The sequence below is a fragment of the Acanthochromis polyacanthus genome, chromosome 2, assembly GCF_021347895.1.
Source record: "Acanthochromis polyacanthus isolate Apoly-LR-REF ecotype Palm Island chromosome 2, KAUST_Apoly_ChrSc, whole genome shotgun sequence".
Lineage (NCBI taxonomy): Eukaryota > Metazoa > Chordata > Actinopteri > Pomacentridae > Acanthochromis > Acanthochromis polyacanthus.
This window is the reverse complement of record NC_067114.1, coordinates 41,625,774-41,644,329: the sequence shown is the minus strand read 5'-3', so window position 1 is coordinate 41,644,329 and position 18,556 is coordinate 41,625,774. Positions and strand designations below refer to the sequence as shown.

The following is an 18,556-nucleotide window of genomic DNA, read 5'->3' as shown; positions in this document are numbered from 1 at the left end:
ACAATGCATTACACAATTACAACCAGAATGTTTTTTTTTGAGTTTGGATACTTTTATTTTGAAGGTGCGACTCAGAAATGTCTTATTCTGAAATCCGGGGAAGCCCTCCTCCTGGTCGTGTGCTCCATCATCCGTCCTCCGTGTGTACATATGAGTGTGAAAGCTGTCAGGCTGTCAGATGAGAACTCCGGTTCATCAGTTTGAGTAACATTTCCCACATTTTTTGGCATGTAGATGTGGGACAAACACGGAGCCAACATGCAGATCTTGACCCCTCATGTCTACTGGGCGCAGCGGCACGGAGAGATCTTCCTCCGGGTGGAACTGAGCGACGCCAAGGTAGGACAGACCTCCACTTCCAGCTGGATTTCTGACTCAACTTACAGAGAGTTTCTCATTTAACTGTTGCCCACATAATTCGTTAAAACGCACTTAAACTTTTATTTCCTTGATGCTAACGGTGTACCGTTGGGTGGCTGTTGTTGTCTCCGCTGCTAATAGCAGTTAGCCTAAGTGTTAGCTAAGTGATGCTGCAGCTAGTTACACTTGTAAGATGGATAAATTGACCTCTAACGGTTATTTATGGTACCCAAATAGACAGAAAACATGGCAAATATTTTACGTATAGTCGTCATGTGTTCAGTAAATTGTGTGTATAGGTTTTTTGAGCAGACTAAATGACATATTTTTGTTGGTACTGTTAGCCACTTCTTGTTTGACGTCGAGGTCAAACACTAATGTTTTTTTAAAAATGCTAATCATTTTTGCTATATTAGTTTAATATAATAAATGCTAACTGCAGCAATGTTTTTGGATTACTCCAGTATAACAACTGAAAATGACACCTTTAGTATAACTTCCTTGTTTTGTAGATGTTCTCTATACTGCTGTCAACCTCATTTAGAAGCTTATACAATTAAATAATTGAGAGCTGCAATTTTGAGATTATTCCTATCAGCTAATCATCAGAATAAGAATAATCAGAAATTAGAAAGAAAGAATATTATAAATAACTGCCTGCTATAATTTCCCACTTAACAAACTGACTTATTTTACTGTCTTGTTGTACAAGCATATCACAAATATCATTCACTTTACTAGCATATATAACAAACAAGGGGATCTTAACATCTGAATTGTTGTTTTTCCCCACATAATCATTATGGTTTGATAAACTAACTAACAGCAGCAATGACTTTTCAATTGCTTCTTAGTAACATCTGAAAATGACAGCTTTACAGTGTGACTTCCTTGTTTTGTTGCTCAATGAACAACTAAGAGCTGCAAATAACATTTTCTAATTATTAAGTATTCGGTTGGTCTATGAAAAGTCAGAAAATAAGAAATAAATAAATAAAAGCCTGCTATAATTTTCTATATCCCAAAGTCACTTCTTTAGATGTCTTGTTGAACAGACACATCTCAAACATCATTCACTTTACTAGCATATGTAACAAAAAAAACAGTAAATCTTAACATCTGTGTTTCAGTTTCATTCTCACATAATCATTAAAACAGTTGTTTGTTTGACTAAATGTCTGCCAGTATTTTCAGTCAAACTAATCATGTGGCTGTAAAGCAAAAATATTGACATTTTGTTCAGTAGAAAACTTTTACGTTTCTTTGAGATCTGTTAATAGTTTTTTTGTCTTTACTAAAACAACAATAAATGCTAATCTGCTGCTTTAGCTTTTAAATTACTTGAGGATACTCGCTGAAAATGACAGCTTCCCCATTTTGTTGCTGCTCATTTTACACTTAACTCCAATTGTAGATTTCTAGGAAGAGGTGCATCTCGTGGCTATTTTCTTTTATTGTCAATCAAGTATTATGTCCATGAAAATTGAGAAAATAGTGAAAAATTCCAGTTATAATATCCCACTTACCGAGGTTACTTCTTTAGATGTTTTGTCGAACAGGCCAAAACAATGATAAATCAATTTACTATCATATAAGAGAAAATGAAACTGCAAATTTAAGCATCTGAATTTCCGTTTTTCTCTCACAAACAGTTGTTTTCCAATATTTTATGTCCGTCGACTTACTAATTGATTGATTAACCTTGTGGACATAAAACAAATACTTTAATATCAAATTTAGAAGAAAATGTTAATTTCTTACAAAATGCTGTAAAGGAGTTTGTCTAACAATAAAAAATGACAGCTTTATAATGTGATTTTCTTCACAACACACAACATTCAAACAGAAAAGGATTCAAACAATACTTGAAAAGAACTGAGCTGAAGCAGATATTATTTTTTTGGGAACTAACTGCTGCTTCTCGATCTTGAAGCCCCATCCACACGAAGACGAAACGAGGTCTAAACACATAAGTTTCTTGCCGAATCTGCGTATCATCCACACGAAGACGGCGTTTTTGGGGTCTGTAAATGATCATTTTTGAAAACGGGTTCCAGAATGGAAAGATTTTGAAACGCCGTTTACGCAGCTCCGTGTGTATGGGCGATCCGCTGCTTTTCAGAAACGCTTGCGTCATAGTTTTGTATCTTCATTGACATGCATGCGCCACACGCGGCCACGACAACAACAATGGCGGCGTACAGTGTAGCAAATGTGCTGATGAAGGTCTCTGTTTACAACTTTTACCGCAAGTGCGCATGCCCACAATTTTTTTCTTCTGTTTGCGCGTGTTTCCGTCATATCGTTACAGCGCCCCTAGAGGTCTGGCATGTGTTTTACAGCGTTTCCATGCGTATCGAGTGCATTCGTGTAGACGCATAGATTTTCTGAGACGCCTTCGTCTTTACGGCGATCGTTTTTGAAACTGTTCAGCATTTTGTCTTCGTGTGGACGGTGCCATAGTCTTCACTAAGGCAGATAGTATGCTTTATTAATCCCCCAACCCACTTAATCAAATGCTTAATCAAGAAAATAGTCTGTAGGTTTTAATAGTTTTGATCAGCCAATCAAAACGAGCATCTAAAATGTGACTTTTATCTGAGTTTTGTCTCCAGCTCCTCAGCAATCCTGTTGCTCACTTCCTTAACTTCATGCTGCTGGCTGACTGCATTGGTAACATGAAATGCAGGTTATTCTCCTCCCTATTGTTTGCAGGTTGAGACTTCCTCGCCCTGCATCTGTCGGACAAATGTCTTATAAAAGATGCATGTTATTTAATGGCACTTCTGGATCTTGCTTAGCCTCTTAGGAGAATGGATTAATGGTCACTGAAACAGGCTGAGAGAAGAGCACCTGTCAAGTTAAACGTATAAGTCCCTTTTAAGATGAACTATGACAGGAAACTCCTCTCAGTGTAATGGAATATTTGGATACCAAAATTAATATCCGGATAGTGCCGTAGCGAACGAATATTTGGATACCAAAATTAATATCCGGATAGTGCCGTAGCACTAGGTCCAGCCCTAATTGCCAGATCAACCTGCTACTTTCGCTTCCTTCAGTAGTACTTTCTAAAAACAATGACCAGCTGTTTCAGGAAATTAATTCTCCTTTCTGGCTCAGAATTATTCTTCAGGGGGATTATGGACGATGGTAAGCTTGATAGGTCTGTGTACTGTAAAGGCAATGAGTCTGTACTATCATTTTTGACAGAAATCTATGAACTTTCCTAGTTATTTCAAACCATTTGAAAAGCAAAATTGTTTCTTGAGCTTCAGTAAATGAAAGCCAATTAACCCCCCCACCCCGGCAGTTTGTGGATGTTTTTGACTTCTGTCACATCTTTACTGACTGAAGACTTATTATTCGCTGCAATATAAAGTCCTGCACCCACTATAGAAACAATGTTTTTTGTGCACTGTAAGTAAAAGTTAGAATGGTATACAGAAGATGCTTTTTCTACTTTTTTCATTTGTTTGCATTCTTGTTTTGTATCTGCTCTGTGTAAACACAGCCTGCAGTTCAACCTAATTCAGCCGAAAAGTCTCTGAGTCCCTTTTTGGCTTCATGATTTCTCTAAGCAGCCTAGAATTTATAGTTTTGTTTTCTTTACAGTACCTGGTTGGTGTATTTTTGCCAAATCTTTATATACGACTTATAGAATAAAGTGATTTTGATTAAATCTCACAATTTTAAGCTTGGATTTGATTATGTTTTGTGACTGAAAAGCATGTCACGGGTAAACAGGTTAAGGAAAATTCAAAAGAATTCCTTGTTTGTAATCTGATTTTAAAGATTTACATCTTCATTCAGAGCCAGTGGGGTTGAGCGTACCAGCCAGAGAGGAGAATGGGATTTGTTGGAGTTTATTAGAATATGGAATATCACTTTACTTTCATTTCTTCCTCAACTTTTTGTCTCATTTTTAAGTTGTGGTTTTTGCTTTTGTGTTTCCAGAATCTCAATATCAGCCTGCAAGAAAACAACACACTTCAGTTCAGAGGTTGGTACTAAAATTCATGTAAGAAAGAAAAAAGAAAATTATGATTTCAACAAATACTTCACAAGCTCTCTTTCTGTGTTGAAGACAAGTCTCATGTTGTAACACCATAAACTATATTATTGTTTCCACAGCACAGGGCCATGGAGCGAAAGGAGACAATGAATATGAGTTCAGTCTGGAGTTCCTGGAACCTGTTCAATCTGAGGTAGTGATCCTTTATTATTACAATTTAACATTCTGCTGTTTTTGTGATACTATATACATTGTCTTGAATAGAAATGCAAATGAAATTCATACAGTTCAAAATGGCATGTTTTGATTGTGTTTATTGCCCTACTGTATCTGATATTAGTAGTACATAACATGTTTTTCTCACGTTGTTCTGAGAAAATAATCCACAGTTTTATCACGACTGGAATACTTGCATGATAATGCATCATGCTGCTGATTGAATGAGCGCAGCAGCTAGAAATCGCTGTAATCACGTCAAGGTGAATGCTGACTGAAAAATTCCGTCATGCTGAAGTGGGGATTGATTAGCTGATTCATCTCTGCCTGGGATGTTCAGTCACGTTGCTCCAATTTAAATTATTAGAGAGACAAAGAGCTGCAGATTTATTTCAGCCTTCAATTAAGATGCAGTTTTTGGCTTGGCAGATTGATTTAAAATAAGACCTGTGATGTCTCCTATTGCTCAGAATGACCTTCAGCCCTTCAGAGTTCTTAATATTCAATCGCCAACCAATTCCAACCAGTCTTCTTTTTTAAAAGGAATTCACAACAGCTGCATCACTGCTTTGTTTGTCTGAAGAAACCTGGTCTATTTTTCTAATACGGTGTTTTCAGATCAACCATAAGTCCACTCAGCGACAGGTGGACATCAAAATCAAGAAACAGGAGGAGCGCTGGTGGGACCGGCTGACGCTACAGGAGAAGAAGCCTCTGTTTCTGGCTCCGGACTTCGACCGCTGGCTGGACGAGTCGGACGCTGAGATGGAGCTTCAGGCAAAGGTGAGAACTTAACAATCCCAGCCACTGTGAAGAGAGACTAAAATGTTGTCTGCAGTGGAAAAGGCTGGTCTGAGTTTTTTGAGAAGGCAAATGAGCACAAAAAATAGTCTTTGTAGATGCAAACAGGTTTTGTGGGATTAGCATAATCTCTGCCTTGCAAAGCTAACCCAAGAAATACTGCATCGCTCAGGTGTAATTTCAAATAGGAACATCAGGTCTCATCCTTTCTTAGGTGTTAAAACTACAGAAACTAACTGAATCAAAACGCTGCACATGCTGTTACAGTTTTCCCAACTGATCAAATACAACGTGTATGCCAATAAAAGTGAAGTATCTGAGAGTTGAAACGTCATGTTATGAGCTTCGTAGGATGTTTGCAACATCCACGGTTCAAGTCCTGACCTCAGTGCAGTCTTTGTTGCATGTCATACCCTGTCTGCATGCATTTCCTTTCTTTCCCTACTATTTCAAATACATACTGCAAAAAAGACAAAGAAAAGAAAACTGGTCCATTATTTGTATGCTTTTTATGTTTGGTCTTGTGGTAGAAGGACTCAGGTGGTTCTCAGTGGATGCCTTCCAGTCTGAAGTTTTTGTTCTAATAACTGCACTTGTAAAACTTCACCAATATTACCTGCTGCTGTGATTATTTTAATTGGCCTATTTTGTGTTTTTTTGTCGTTTAGGGTTTGTCCCTAAATAGAGGATTTTTTAGTGGCTCCTGAAAAGCTTTAAGCCAGCACCAAAAGAAAACAAACCATGCCAAAATGAGAATGAAATCAGATTAGATTTTGGTAAAAAAAAACAAAAACAAAACCTGCTTTGTTAAATGAGGTTTCATTCACTCAAGCATAATAGATGCTTTTGTCTATCAAATGGTCAAAAATAACAAGAAACTGAAAAATTAATTGCCTTTTCTATTAGCAGATTGATAATACTTATTATCATGTGTGATCATCCCTCAAAAGCCCATTCTGAGCCAGAAGGACAATTCTGTTAATAATTTTTATTTAACAACTGTGTCTTTGGTCCTCCAGACTGACTTTGATGATTTTGCGTCACTGCAGACTTTATCTTTGTCTCAAAATCAATTAAATGTCCTGTTGTGCCTTTTATGTTGAGTTAGATACAAAGCTGTGACTGTTGTTGTATAGCTAGTTATTCTGTTAACATAAAGCTTGTTGCTGTGAAAACTGCAGTAGCCTTTTACTCTCCTGGTAAAACGCCGAGGACATCTTTTGCGATTCATTACTTTTAAATGCACCGAGTAAAACAAATTAGTCAGTTAACAGCTTATGTGTTGGGCTTTCAGGAGGAGGAGAAGATAAACAAGATAAGCGTCGAGTCAAGAGTCCGCAAAGATCGTGAGTCGCATTCAGCTGTTCCCCTGCAAACAATAAAATGCACATTTTTGTTATTGCTTAATGTTGCTGCTTTATTACTGTTTTGTCGTAGACTGAAATTGCAGTATTGTCATTGGCGTTAGATGATTGTAGTCCTTTTTCTCTGTTTCCTCAGCCTACCTCGGCCTGAAAAAAGGCTACTTATTTATGTACAACCTGGTGCAGTTCCTGGGATTTTCCTGGATCTTTGTCAACATGACGGTTCGACTCTTCATTCTTGGTCAAGGTTCGTGTAAAAATGCTGTCAGTTTGTGGAATAAAGTTTTCTGGGCGAATGATAGAATATTTTTATTGGCCAAGCAAAATAAAAGGTTTATTGCAGGTTCACAGATCATAAGCACCACATCAAGTCAAGACAATTATGCTGTTGCTCTAAATGCACAATATCTTCATTATTTATCTTCAGTATTTTTCCTATTAGCATTCATTTGATATTAAATGTGCCAGAAGTTCTACCAGATGAACAATTTGCAACCTTAGATTTTGGCAGCATTTGGTCAGTTTTCTGCACAAACTACAGATAGCTGATGGATATTTTTCTGCATTTGTAAATAAAAAGGAAATTAAATTGGTTGAATTCCTTTAAAGGATTATTATAGCATGATAGCATTATTCTCACCAAGTTAATTTTAGTAGTAGTTTATTGTTTTAACCTCGTTATGTGGAAGTGAAGGATAAATTTGCATACCTGAAATGTCAGTACTTCACTGGAAAATAACGTGAACAGCTATAGTAATTCAAAGTTGAAGCTATAAACTGATATTTACTGATGTTTCAAACACCCTCTGTAGAACATCTGGCTGCTAGTCATTTTTATTGAGGTCTCTGTAAGTGTAGTTTTGTGAGTTTTAGTCTGAAAAGGAGATTATGTACACTTACCATCTTATAGTTTTATGTTAATTTTAGAAGCATGCAGTACAGGGTTCATTTCTTCCATTTCTAATTAATTTATTGATGTCATAACAATCTCTTTGTCAGGAAATGAAACCTGCATGAGATAAGCAACTCGTCACGTTTTATAGTTAGTCAACCTGTTGTCAGCTTCATTGTTCTTGTGCTTTATTCAGAACATCACACAAACCCAGATAAAAGTGAAAACAAAGAGTTGAGTAAAAGCAGAATTGGCAGACGGTAGAGGGTCAGGCTAAATATAGATAAGAACAGGAATTAAAGCTGAAACGATCCCACTCCTAAATAGCTTTTTTATATTCTCAACAAAATAATAAATTACTGGACAACAGCTTTTTTTAGTGGGCGTTTATGGAACACAGAAACTGAAACGAGCCGAACACAATTAGCAGCACAGTGCAGTGAAATAAAACAAACAGGAGGTCCAGAAAACACACTGAGAGAGGTCTGTGTTTTTGTTAGTGGGCAGCTATTCACAGATGAGCTCATTTGAATAGAAACAGGAGGACAACTACGCAGCAGGGATTTGTTTTGCAAATGATGATGGTCATGGATAGTGGCTCGTGCAGCGCGCTGCTTAATCACGTCTGTTTGTTCCTCTGTCTCTGCCTCCACAGACTCGTTCTATGATACCTTCCACACCACGGCCGATATGATGTATTTCTGTCAGATGATGGCCGTGCTAGAGGTCATTAATCCCTTGTTGGGTCTGGTTAAGACTGGATTTTTTCCTGCTATGATACAGGTAATACAAGGGATTCAGCTCTGATTTGCTGTAGTTTTTATCCTGTTCTGAAACAAAGTGAACAACTGCAGAAATAATCCAAAAATAAATCGCATATGTAACACATTTTACACTGCAGACAATGAATATTCGGACATGATTTATAGTTCAGCACTAGATTTTTACTTTACATGTTAATGGCACCACAGCAACACAAGATGAAACATTATCATAGCAAGTTGTGTATTCATTATGCATCTCCAGTGTTAGCGCTCACATTATTACATTCAGCCTCTGACAGTGAGGGATGATTGTGGTGGGCAAATAGAATCGCAAAATCTCAGGATATGAGCAGAGTTTCTGAAAAAGGATGAACTTACTTTTACAACTTGTTCATATTTAGCCAGTCTCCACCAGCCTCAGATCAGAGTTTTTGTAAAAGATTTCACACATTTGTTCACAGAGATGTTAGGCAGCACTTGTATGTGTAAAGAAAAAACAGTTGTGTATAGCCATTTGTGACTCCATAAGAAGCTGTATGCAAACAAGGACTGTAGTAAACCAGAGGAAAATCTTGGACTGAAATCATACCTAGTCTTCAAACAATTTATTGGTCACAGAGGGAAAAAAAATCTGCATGTTATTTGTAGATGAACTCCTCAGTCACAGCACAACTACAGCACATCGAGGGCACTCTTCCTGCCAGCCTTTTCAGATGTATTTAATTATAAATAAACAGAAAATAGTAATATTTGCAACATGTTAAATCATTTTAACCTGTTTATTTTACACTATCTGATAACAGACTCGTAGCAGACCACCTGCTTGTAATGATGATATCTGAAAATCAGCTGGTGATTCCAGTACAAGGACTGTTGAGGAATAAAACACAGATACATTAGCTGCTATTTTAGATGATCTGCCATATTGGCTGTTGAGCTGTGATATACAAACTGCTCCTTAGCTTGAAATTTTGGCTTTGTACTTTATGGGAATTCCAATTACACCAACAATCTCTTTGACATGGTGTCAGTTAGTCTGGAGCTGACTCAGAATACTGGGAAAATCAGAGTCTCTGGTCAAGTGCAAAGGTCTGTCTGCTCTTCTCACTGCCAAAAATAATGACATAATCCAGGAAGTGTGTTGATGCAGCACGTTTCCTTATTGAAGTAACACTGGTGATTGTCCTAACAGTGAGAATTTCATAGGATAAGAGTGCATTGGTCTGGAGACTGAAACAGGTTCCTGCAAGAAATAAAAAAGAACATTATCTCTGGTTTGTCAAACAGTGTGTACTAATTTTGATCTACTTCTTTTCATCACATTTTTGAGGCAGCATGCGTGACCTTCATCAATTAGTACAGAAAAGCAGCAGACTATATGATAATGCACACGTAGATTCAGCTTTACTGTTTGTTGGAAGCAACTCTGTATTTGGTCCACAGTCATTGGAGGTACTTCAGGAAGGAGATACCACAGCTGATGAAAGGGGAGATCTGTACAATAGTTTATAAGTGGAAAAAGGTCCCTTGCTAAGCTCTGATCTGCAGTTTTCTTTCTGTGCTGTCAGTCTAAAATCCTGTTTATTCTGCTCTGTGATCTCTCCAGGTGGCAGGAAGGAACGTCATTTTGTTCGTCATCTTCGGCAGCGTGGAGGAGATGCAGAACAAACCTGTTGTCTTCTTTGTGTTCTACTTGTGGAGCACCATTGAGATCTTCAGGTCAGCTCAGATCTCCTTCCTCCACTCTCCTGATGAACTCGAGTCATCTGTTTTAGCGTCTGCTCTTCTCTCTCTGCATCAGATATCCGTTCTACATGTTGGCCTGCATCAACACAGAGTGGAAGCTGTTAACGTGGCTGAGATACAGCATCTGGATCCCTCTGTACCCTCTGGGGGTTATAGCTGAAGGTTGGTGACTCTTTGGCTAGTAAAGAGTTAGTTAGTTAATTTTTATTTCATTCATTGACAAAAAGTAAAAAAACAATTCAGTGCAATACGAAAACAAAAGGTTCCAAACTTCTGATTGAAAGGGACCAGAAAGAAGAATAAAAGTATTTAATCTGCCACTTTGTAACAAACAATCAGTTTACAATGAGCATTAAAAACAAACAAAATTACTCTAAAGTTTGAGAGGCCTGCACAGCTGCTCTCACTCATAGCAGAGTTTTCTCTCATAATAAACACTGATACTCTCAATTAATTTCTTTGTATATTAAAAATATGCTGGTTTTGATTGCATTTTTGAATCTTGCATGTGATTTACATTCTTTTGATTCCTTGTCTAGCTTGTTCCAGAAATTGGCCTCTTTTACAGAAATGCAACATTCCAATAATTTGGTTTTATGACCATCTCTATCCCTTTTAGGTTATACTTACTTTCTCTTTTTGCAAATCTGTTTTGGACATTGACTGGTAAAGTTTCTTTATTAGCTGTATACATAATTTGCAGAATACTAGACTCTACTATGTTGTGGAATATCAACAATTTTAACTGAAGAAATAAAGAAAAGTTGGTAGTAGGGTAAGGGTTAGCTGTGGCTAGGTGTTTCTGACAGTGTATTGATCTGTGCTTGTTTCCAGCGGTGGCTGTGATCCAGTCTCTGCCTATCTTTGATGAGACCCGTCTGTTCAGCCTCCCACTGCCTGCGATGCTGGGTCACTCTTTAAGCTTCTCCTACAGTCTACAGCTCTACCTGGTCCTCATGTTTCTGGGTGAGATGTCCACTTTGATTCCACTTAGTTCTTAGGTTTAGCATACATTCTAAGTCCCTTTGTCAAAATACATGTTCCCATTGGACATTTTGTATCATTGTAGGCTGATTAATGCAAAGAAGGAGAATCTTTTTTCATTTTTGTCATTTAGTTTGTGTTTGTATAATATATTTTGTCATAGTTTTAGTTTCCAGAGGTTGGTATTTATTTCAGGTTTTCATTGTGGAAAGAGGTAATGATGGAATATCCTTATGTGATTATTTTCTTTCAAGAAATTCACACTGCATTAAAATATGTCCTAAAGAGGGAAGCTGATTTATAATGGTTATGAACGAGGTTCATGCTCGTGGAAATCTGCTATGCCACAACAGTTACTTTCCTTTTACAGTTAGTTTTCACTTACTAAGCTTTTTACTGACTGTGGGCTCATTTTTCACTGCCATGTAAAATCCTACACCTCTATGAAAATAGAACAATCATGACTAGAAGGAGAGACAACTCTTACATATCTATTTCCATAGATCATAAAAAACAACAATTGAAGTTAAATTTGATTAATTATTTTACAAAATCTAAATAAACTGGACTCAATACATTCAACATTTTTTCATGTACTCCACAAGTGTTACAACACTGAAAAAATTGGTAGTGGTGAAGACATAAAATATCTGTGCAAATAGATATTTAAATTATCAATTTGTTTCCTTACCTTTCTTCTCTCTCTTCTGTGTAAACAACCTGCAGTTCAGCCAGAAGGGTTTATGGTTGTGCAAAGGACGCAGACCTTTTAGTTTTTTACTGAATCTGGTCTCTTATTTAACCTGGGAAAACTGTGGTTAACACGTTTGTCAGTAGTTGCAGTGTAACGAGGATCTGTGCTTGTAGAAGAATTACTTTGAGGCATGTTTAGAGCAGTGCTGTACAGACAGGTCTTCTAGTTTGCTCGTCTGCAGAGACACTTCGGTCCTTCAGCCACTCAGGCAGAGAAACAGGACAATAAGTTAATGAGCTGAATACTGACAGAAGTTCTGTCTCCTCAGGACTCTTCATCAACTTCCGACATCTGTACAAGCAGAGAAGGAGACGATTCCGCTCGAGGAAAAGGAAAGTCCACTAACTGATCGCCACTCTTACTTTGCACATCCTGCAGCTGTTTCCTTTTCCTCTTGTTTCCCTTTTCATCTTCCTAAACACCCACTGAGCTGATGGTGGAGTCACTTTATTCCTCCACTGGGTGAACTATATTCTCTACTGTACAAGCTCTAAACATCTCCTAGGACGCTGTACACTTTGATCTGGTACTTTACTGATGTGAATTTGAGTTGTTACCAAGTGTGTTCTTTTGAAAATGACCATATTTAATAAGATTTCCACACAAGGTCTGTCATTCTCCGGTCAGCGTTTACGGTTGTGCAAACATTTTGTTTCATTTTTCTGGTTTGGGATATGGGAAAAGTGTTTTTAGCATTTTAAGAAGGATAAAAAGGAATTATGAAACCTGCTGCCCAATATTGTTTTACTATCATGGTTCATAAAAATGAAGGAGTGATTTAATTTATCACTAGAAAAACAAAAGTTATTGTTAACGCATCATAGGAGTTTGTAATCTGTTCTAGAAACAAAAATACTACAACAGGTGAGTCACTTCCGTTTTATTTATGAATTTCACATGATTTGTACAGTCTGGTTCCAAACATCTCTTTGCAACATGTTTTCTGGTGTTTTATGATCTGTTAATCCATTTATTACAATTCACAAATCTTTTACAGACAGTCTTCATATTATATTTATGTTTGCGTGTTAATGGACTAATGGAAGCCGATAGAGTTTTAATGCTCTCTTGATGTGTTCAAAGATGTTTCACTGTCTCAAAATTTAGGATTTTTTGAGTTACTTTAAAAACAAGACACAAGTAAACACATCTGAGGATTTTCCTGATGTTTGCTCATTTTCTTCTGACTTTATTTTCTGTAAACAGTTCAATAACTCTGCTTTCACTTTCCATTAGCTCAGTATCAGTTACAGGAAGTGCATAAATGTACCACAAGAGTTTGAAAATGGTTGTTTAGCCACGGCATAAAGTGCAACATTTCTGACTATGTTTACATGCACAGTAATTCTCCACTTTTATTCTGCAACAGTGTATTAGTCATATTCACTGGAGTTTGCACGACTACGTGTAAACAAAAATCTTAGCAGAATATTTCTTATCGTCGCCAATTTAAACAGTTTGGTAGGAATGCTGTAATTTTCAAAATAAGTACAAGAACTGGGATAATCTGTGCATGTGGACATTGTTTTTCAACGTACGCTTGAAAAAAATAAATGCTCTCTGTGATGGATTATCTATCTTATGCTTGGTGTTAACGCTGAAAAGGGGGTCAGCAGTGATGAGCAAGTTAATAAGCTAAAACACCTCTTTAAGGGTTTTTTATTAACTTACATGCTACATCGGATGCTTACATAAGATTTATTTTGTTGGTTTCAGAAGTGAATTCTGAGCGCTCAGCCTTGGATGAAGCTGTGAGTCACTCACTGCTTTGAATATTAACAAAACATGCAAATTGCTCCCTGCAGAAAGATTTGAATTCCTGGTAGAATTCACAATCCTGTAAACAGTTAGTTTATTTGTAAACAACAGGAGCTTGTCATTACACCATTTTTATGCTCTCTGATTCATAACTTTTCTTGTTTAAAGCTGCAAAAGGCACATGACTGGAAATGATGGGATGTAAACTGTGAAGGAAAACCTCATTCTAGTCCTGAAGTCCTCTAATGTGACAGTTTAAAAAAAAAAAAAAAACGCTCGTGGGATCAGTCAGTGGTACTTTACACCACAGGATAGAAAAATAAGCGAAATGGGGAGAAGAGTTGCAGAGAAGTATAACACCAAACTGTAAAGCAGTGTTTTTAAAGCTCAGATCGCCTCCAACCACAACGGCAGCTCTGATTACTGTGGTGGAGTTCAGGTAGGAGCTTTGCTGCACCTGTAACCAGGATGTCACCGAGTCCTGGACTCCACCTGCACATCACATATCAAAGCCAGATACTCTGGGGGCGTTCAGTTACACTTTAATGTTAGTGAAGGAGAACACACAGTTCAGAGCTCCGTCAGTCGTTCTGTGATGCAAACAGATTTCAGTCCCTTCAGGTGCAGCAGTTGAGAAAGTAGCAGGTATAGAGGTATTGATCGCTGCTGTTTCATGATGTTTAGTTTGTGCATGTTGAAATCAGGGAAGGAGAAAGACAGGAATGGAATGTGTTGACAAAGTGCTTGATCATTTTTAAAGTGAATTCCCTTGCTTTGTAGCTTGCTTGTTAATATTACAATATGATGAATAATATAATGAATTATATTATTAGAGTTATAATATTCCCTGTCCTTTATTCGGTGTGTGAGTGAATTTCTGCCAGATAAAGACTGACTGTAGCCCCAGTTCTTTACTCCTATGTGTATGACAGTATGTGTAGAATTTAAAGACCTACTTTCCTACAGTGATAGTGTTAGATAAATGAATGCATGCCTCCATCCTCTGACCCATAAATCTGACCAAAGGAAACACATTTTTGTGTTTCCAGAAACTTCACCAGGCAGTTAAAGGAATTCAAACGTGCTTTAGTCACACGAAAAACCCTAAACATGGTGGATTTGAAGGAATCGTTCACTGTCGGGACCAGCAAGGCGACTTATTGAATCATCAGTGAATTTTACAGTTTGTTTGTCCACCAAAGAACCAGTTACCAAGTTTAGTTTTCATCTGTCAAATGTCCCCCTAAGTACATACGGTGTCCTCTAAAAGTATGTCAACAAGAAACTGATGCTTTCACTGCTTTTAGGCATTTTAAGTTTATATCAAAACAAAACAACAAAAATTTACTTCTCAATTAAAAAAGAATGCTGTGTCTGTGCTATAATAGTAGATGGCAATTTTACTGTAGTGTTAACTTACTTTTGGATTTTTATGTGTACTTCTTCGAAGTCTGTTGTTTAAAAACAATATTTTTATGATATTTACATATAAATAACATAATTTTGACAAATTTTTATGTCAATTTCAAATGTTTAACATGGCTAAAACTTTGGTTTCTCTCTAGTGTTAACATACTTTTGGAGGACACTGTGTCTTGGTCACAGTTATTTTTTTTAATTGCCCCCTGGGGGCAAATACGGTTTTCTGAATCTGAATTATTTAAGGAAAACAGATTTAGCAGATCCTTACCAAAATGTTTGCCCAGTTTAACAGTTTATAGTAAAAAGCTGATGTTTTCTTTTTCTCACGTATTAACTTTTGTGTTTGTGTCAGAAAACCTACTATTGTGGGACTTACAGTTTGCTTTATAATAAATTTCTTCCCTTTGAACAGTAACATGTTGTTCTCTTGGACAGTTTGTGGATTAATGAGTAGATTTAAGCTGCACTTCTGGTGATGAATGATGAATAATTTCCAGGGGAGTCTCGTGAGTACATCGATGGATTTAACTTGAAAAACTTAGCACTCTATCATAATATTGTGTTGTTTTCCTAACTTTTGCCATTTTAATTCTTGGTTTGATCTTTTGTTTCTTTTGGAGCCCTGAAGTCCAAACTGGAAAGATGGAAAACATTTGTGGAAGTTTAGTTTCATTAAAATGAAGGATGTCACTGCTTGTACTTGGGATTCAGCCATTAATCAATAATTGTTGTGGATCCTTATGAGCCGTTCATCATGTTTTTATCATTTACGTTACTGACTGTAAATTGAGTAAAACTGAATCAGTTGTTGTGTTTTTGGTCTATTTCCTCTCCAGTTCTTCACTGTTTTACTTACCTGTTCACCATTTCAAAGCTTTTTTCTCTTATATTTATTTGCGTTTGCTGATTAAATTGTTGCATTTATTTAGTTTCATTCTGTGTCTTTTGAGAAAGATCTGTTTTGGACGCACAGCTAGGCTCTTAAATATCCATTTACTGCATCTTTAATGTTCTTCTGCAGGCATAAAATCACAAGTTTGGCTTCTTTTAACATGTACCTTAAAAAAAAATAAACATTTCTCTTTTAGAGGTGGAATATCTTTTCTCCTTTTCTGATGCTGTTTTGTGTTCAGCAGGTACTTTACAGTGGAGACTTCAGACATGCCAGTAGGAGAGGCCAGGATCAGAGTAGTTGTTCTGCAGGTAACTGGTGTTCATCTTAACCACCAGGAGGTACGTCAGTGCAGAGTAGATAAGAGGAACAAACTCCACTCTCATTAATCTGATGGTTTGAGTTTATATTCTCTAGATATTTAAGCACGTCATCTTCCTCAGGACATGCTAAAATTTGTTATAGAGCAGTCAAATGATCTAAAAAAAACCCTTTTTATCCTGAGATATTCATACCAAAACGTATTTCTGAATAATGTGGGACCTTTAAAGGATAGTGTCACTTTTTTCAGTTCTCCTCTATGAACACTGGCCATGAAACTGCCTATTATTATTAGAGATCCATGACAAATACACAATCTGTGTTTTATGCACGAATACTGTATATTCCAAAGAAAACACCGATGCTCTGTTGTACATAAAGACACTTTAACATTGGTTTTAGTGTTTGTGTGTGATGTAAACACAAATCTATGTGGGTTGTTTTATTCAGCTTTCTGCACTGAAAAACAAAGTAAAAAATGAAGTTATCGTAATGAAGGCAACAACTCCAGGATCTGGGTACTCTTAAAGCTGCTGTCCGGAGTTTGCGTTTGTTTTCAATCTATGTATCATTTTTTAACAAAGCTTAAATGTGTTAGTCTAGTTCGATACTATAATATAAAGTTAGAATAACGCGATATGAAAATTTATTCCTGAGCTCCGCCTTCCTCTCATAGACCCCCATGTTATTCCAAAAAGCACCAGTCCCTGCCGACCAATCAAGTTCGAGCTTCAGCTTTGTCATGCTGTCAATCAACGGTTACGCGCACAGCAAGCAAGCCCATGCAGAGGTGGGCGAGCTACGCACTACGCAACCGTGCGCACATTTGTTTTGCTTGTGGAGGAGAGAGCATCAGGGCTCAGCAACTTCCAGAAAAGTTACCAATCCCATGGCTTGTCAGGCCAAGAGACTGCAGGACGTTTTTTGGCTCGGGGTGCTCGCGTCGCTCCCCGACCACGGCCTCCATAGCCCGGCTGACGGCTTCGTTTAGATGCCCGACCTCTGGAGGAAGATGTTTGGGGCGTCTGGGACATACTCTTCGTCAGAGGAGTCATGCAATTCTGAACTTTAGATAGAAATAAATAAATAATGTAACACATATACACGCGTAAATGCACTAAGTTTGATAAACAACGTCATCCAGAGGGATACACGAGTGTAATGACATATTGAAACTTTACTCGTTCGTCCTAGCAGATTCATGTTATTTTGGTATTAGGACAAGTTAGACTCGATACAGAATTCTAACGTAATTCCTTTATTATTTACTAAATGTACTAAATGTAGAAGAGTGGAAAACGGCAAAACAGGCGAGATGCTGCAGCACTCCGGGCACTCCTCTCATGTACTGCGCGCGTGCACAAATAAAGGGGCAAAATCAGAGGGAGGGACCAACAGTGTTTTGGGAGACACTGCGATTCAAACTCCAGACAGCAGCTTTAAGCCTCTTACAGATTTTAACAGTGACTTAAATTTATCAGTTCAGATTTATATTTAATTGTCAAATTAAGGATTGATGTAGCTACAAGTAATCAGCTCAGGTTTTTACTACATTTTTGTTCAATGTACCTTGAAATTAAAATCACTTTTGAGGCAAACCGTGAGACAGAAATAAAGCATATAAAAAAACACAAGGGGACTAAAGATGGAAAAAAAATACTAAATCTAGGTTAGGAATAGTATTTACTTTATTTAAAACCTTTCTTATTTATTTTTTTATTAATCCTAATTTTGGAGGGGCTTTATTCAGCTTTCTACATGAAATATATGTTTAAATAGAAATGAATTCATTGTAATGGCTGTATCAACCCCAGAACACAAACAGAAATGTTAACTAAAGTAAATGCTAATCTGTTTATCAAATATTGAATTTGTTTTTTTAATTTAATTACTAGGATTGGGGTTGATGTTGGCTCCAGTTATCATCTCAGTTCATTTAATTAATTTAACTTTTTTTTTTTTGTCTGAGGGAGACCCATCCAAGAAGCCACACCGTTATAAAAATGAAATAAAAATAAGACACACATAGTAAAATCTACACAGTCCTCCATTTGTGTAAATGTACAAATATATCCATGGACAAATATATTCCAATAAAAATTGTGTTGCAGTGCGCACTACCGTTTAAAATTTGGTCCTTATTTTTGAAAGAAAAGCGTGTTTTTTTTTTCCAATTAAGATAACACTAAATTAATCAGAAATCCAGTCTAGACATTGTTAATGTGGTAAATGACTATTCTAGCTGGAAACAGCTGATTTTTAATGGA

General features: G+C 37.0%; 1 protein-coding gene across 1 annotated transcript; it reads left to right on the top strand.

Annotated features, from left to right (window-relative positions):
* The first annotated feature begins 91 nt into the window (after nt 1–91).
* Nucleotides 92–16,163, top strand: LOC110956508 (very-long-chain (3R)-3-hydroxyacyl-CoA dehydratase-like). Its single transcript, XM_051944949.1, has 12 exons — nt 92–144; nt 235–339; nt 4,318–4,363; nt 4,495–4,568; nt 5,210–5,374; nt 6,687–6,738; nt 6,893–7,003; nt 8,304–8,431; nt 10,019–10,131; nt 10,214–10,320; nt 10,993–11,124; nt 12,165–16,163. The coding sequence occupies exons 2-12, from the start codon at nt 235–237 to the stop codon at nt 12,239–12,241; spliced, it is 1,110 nt and encodes a 369-aa protein (XP_051800909.1). The 5' UTR covers nt 92–144; the 3' UTR covers nt 12,242–16,163.
* The last annotated feature ends 2,393 nt before the right edge of the window (nt 16,164–18,556 follow it).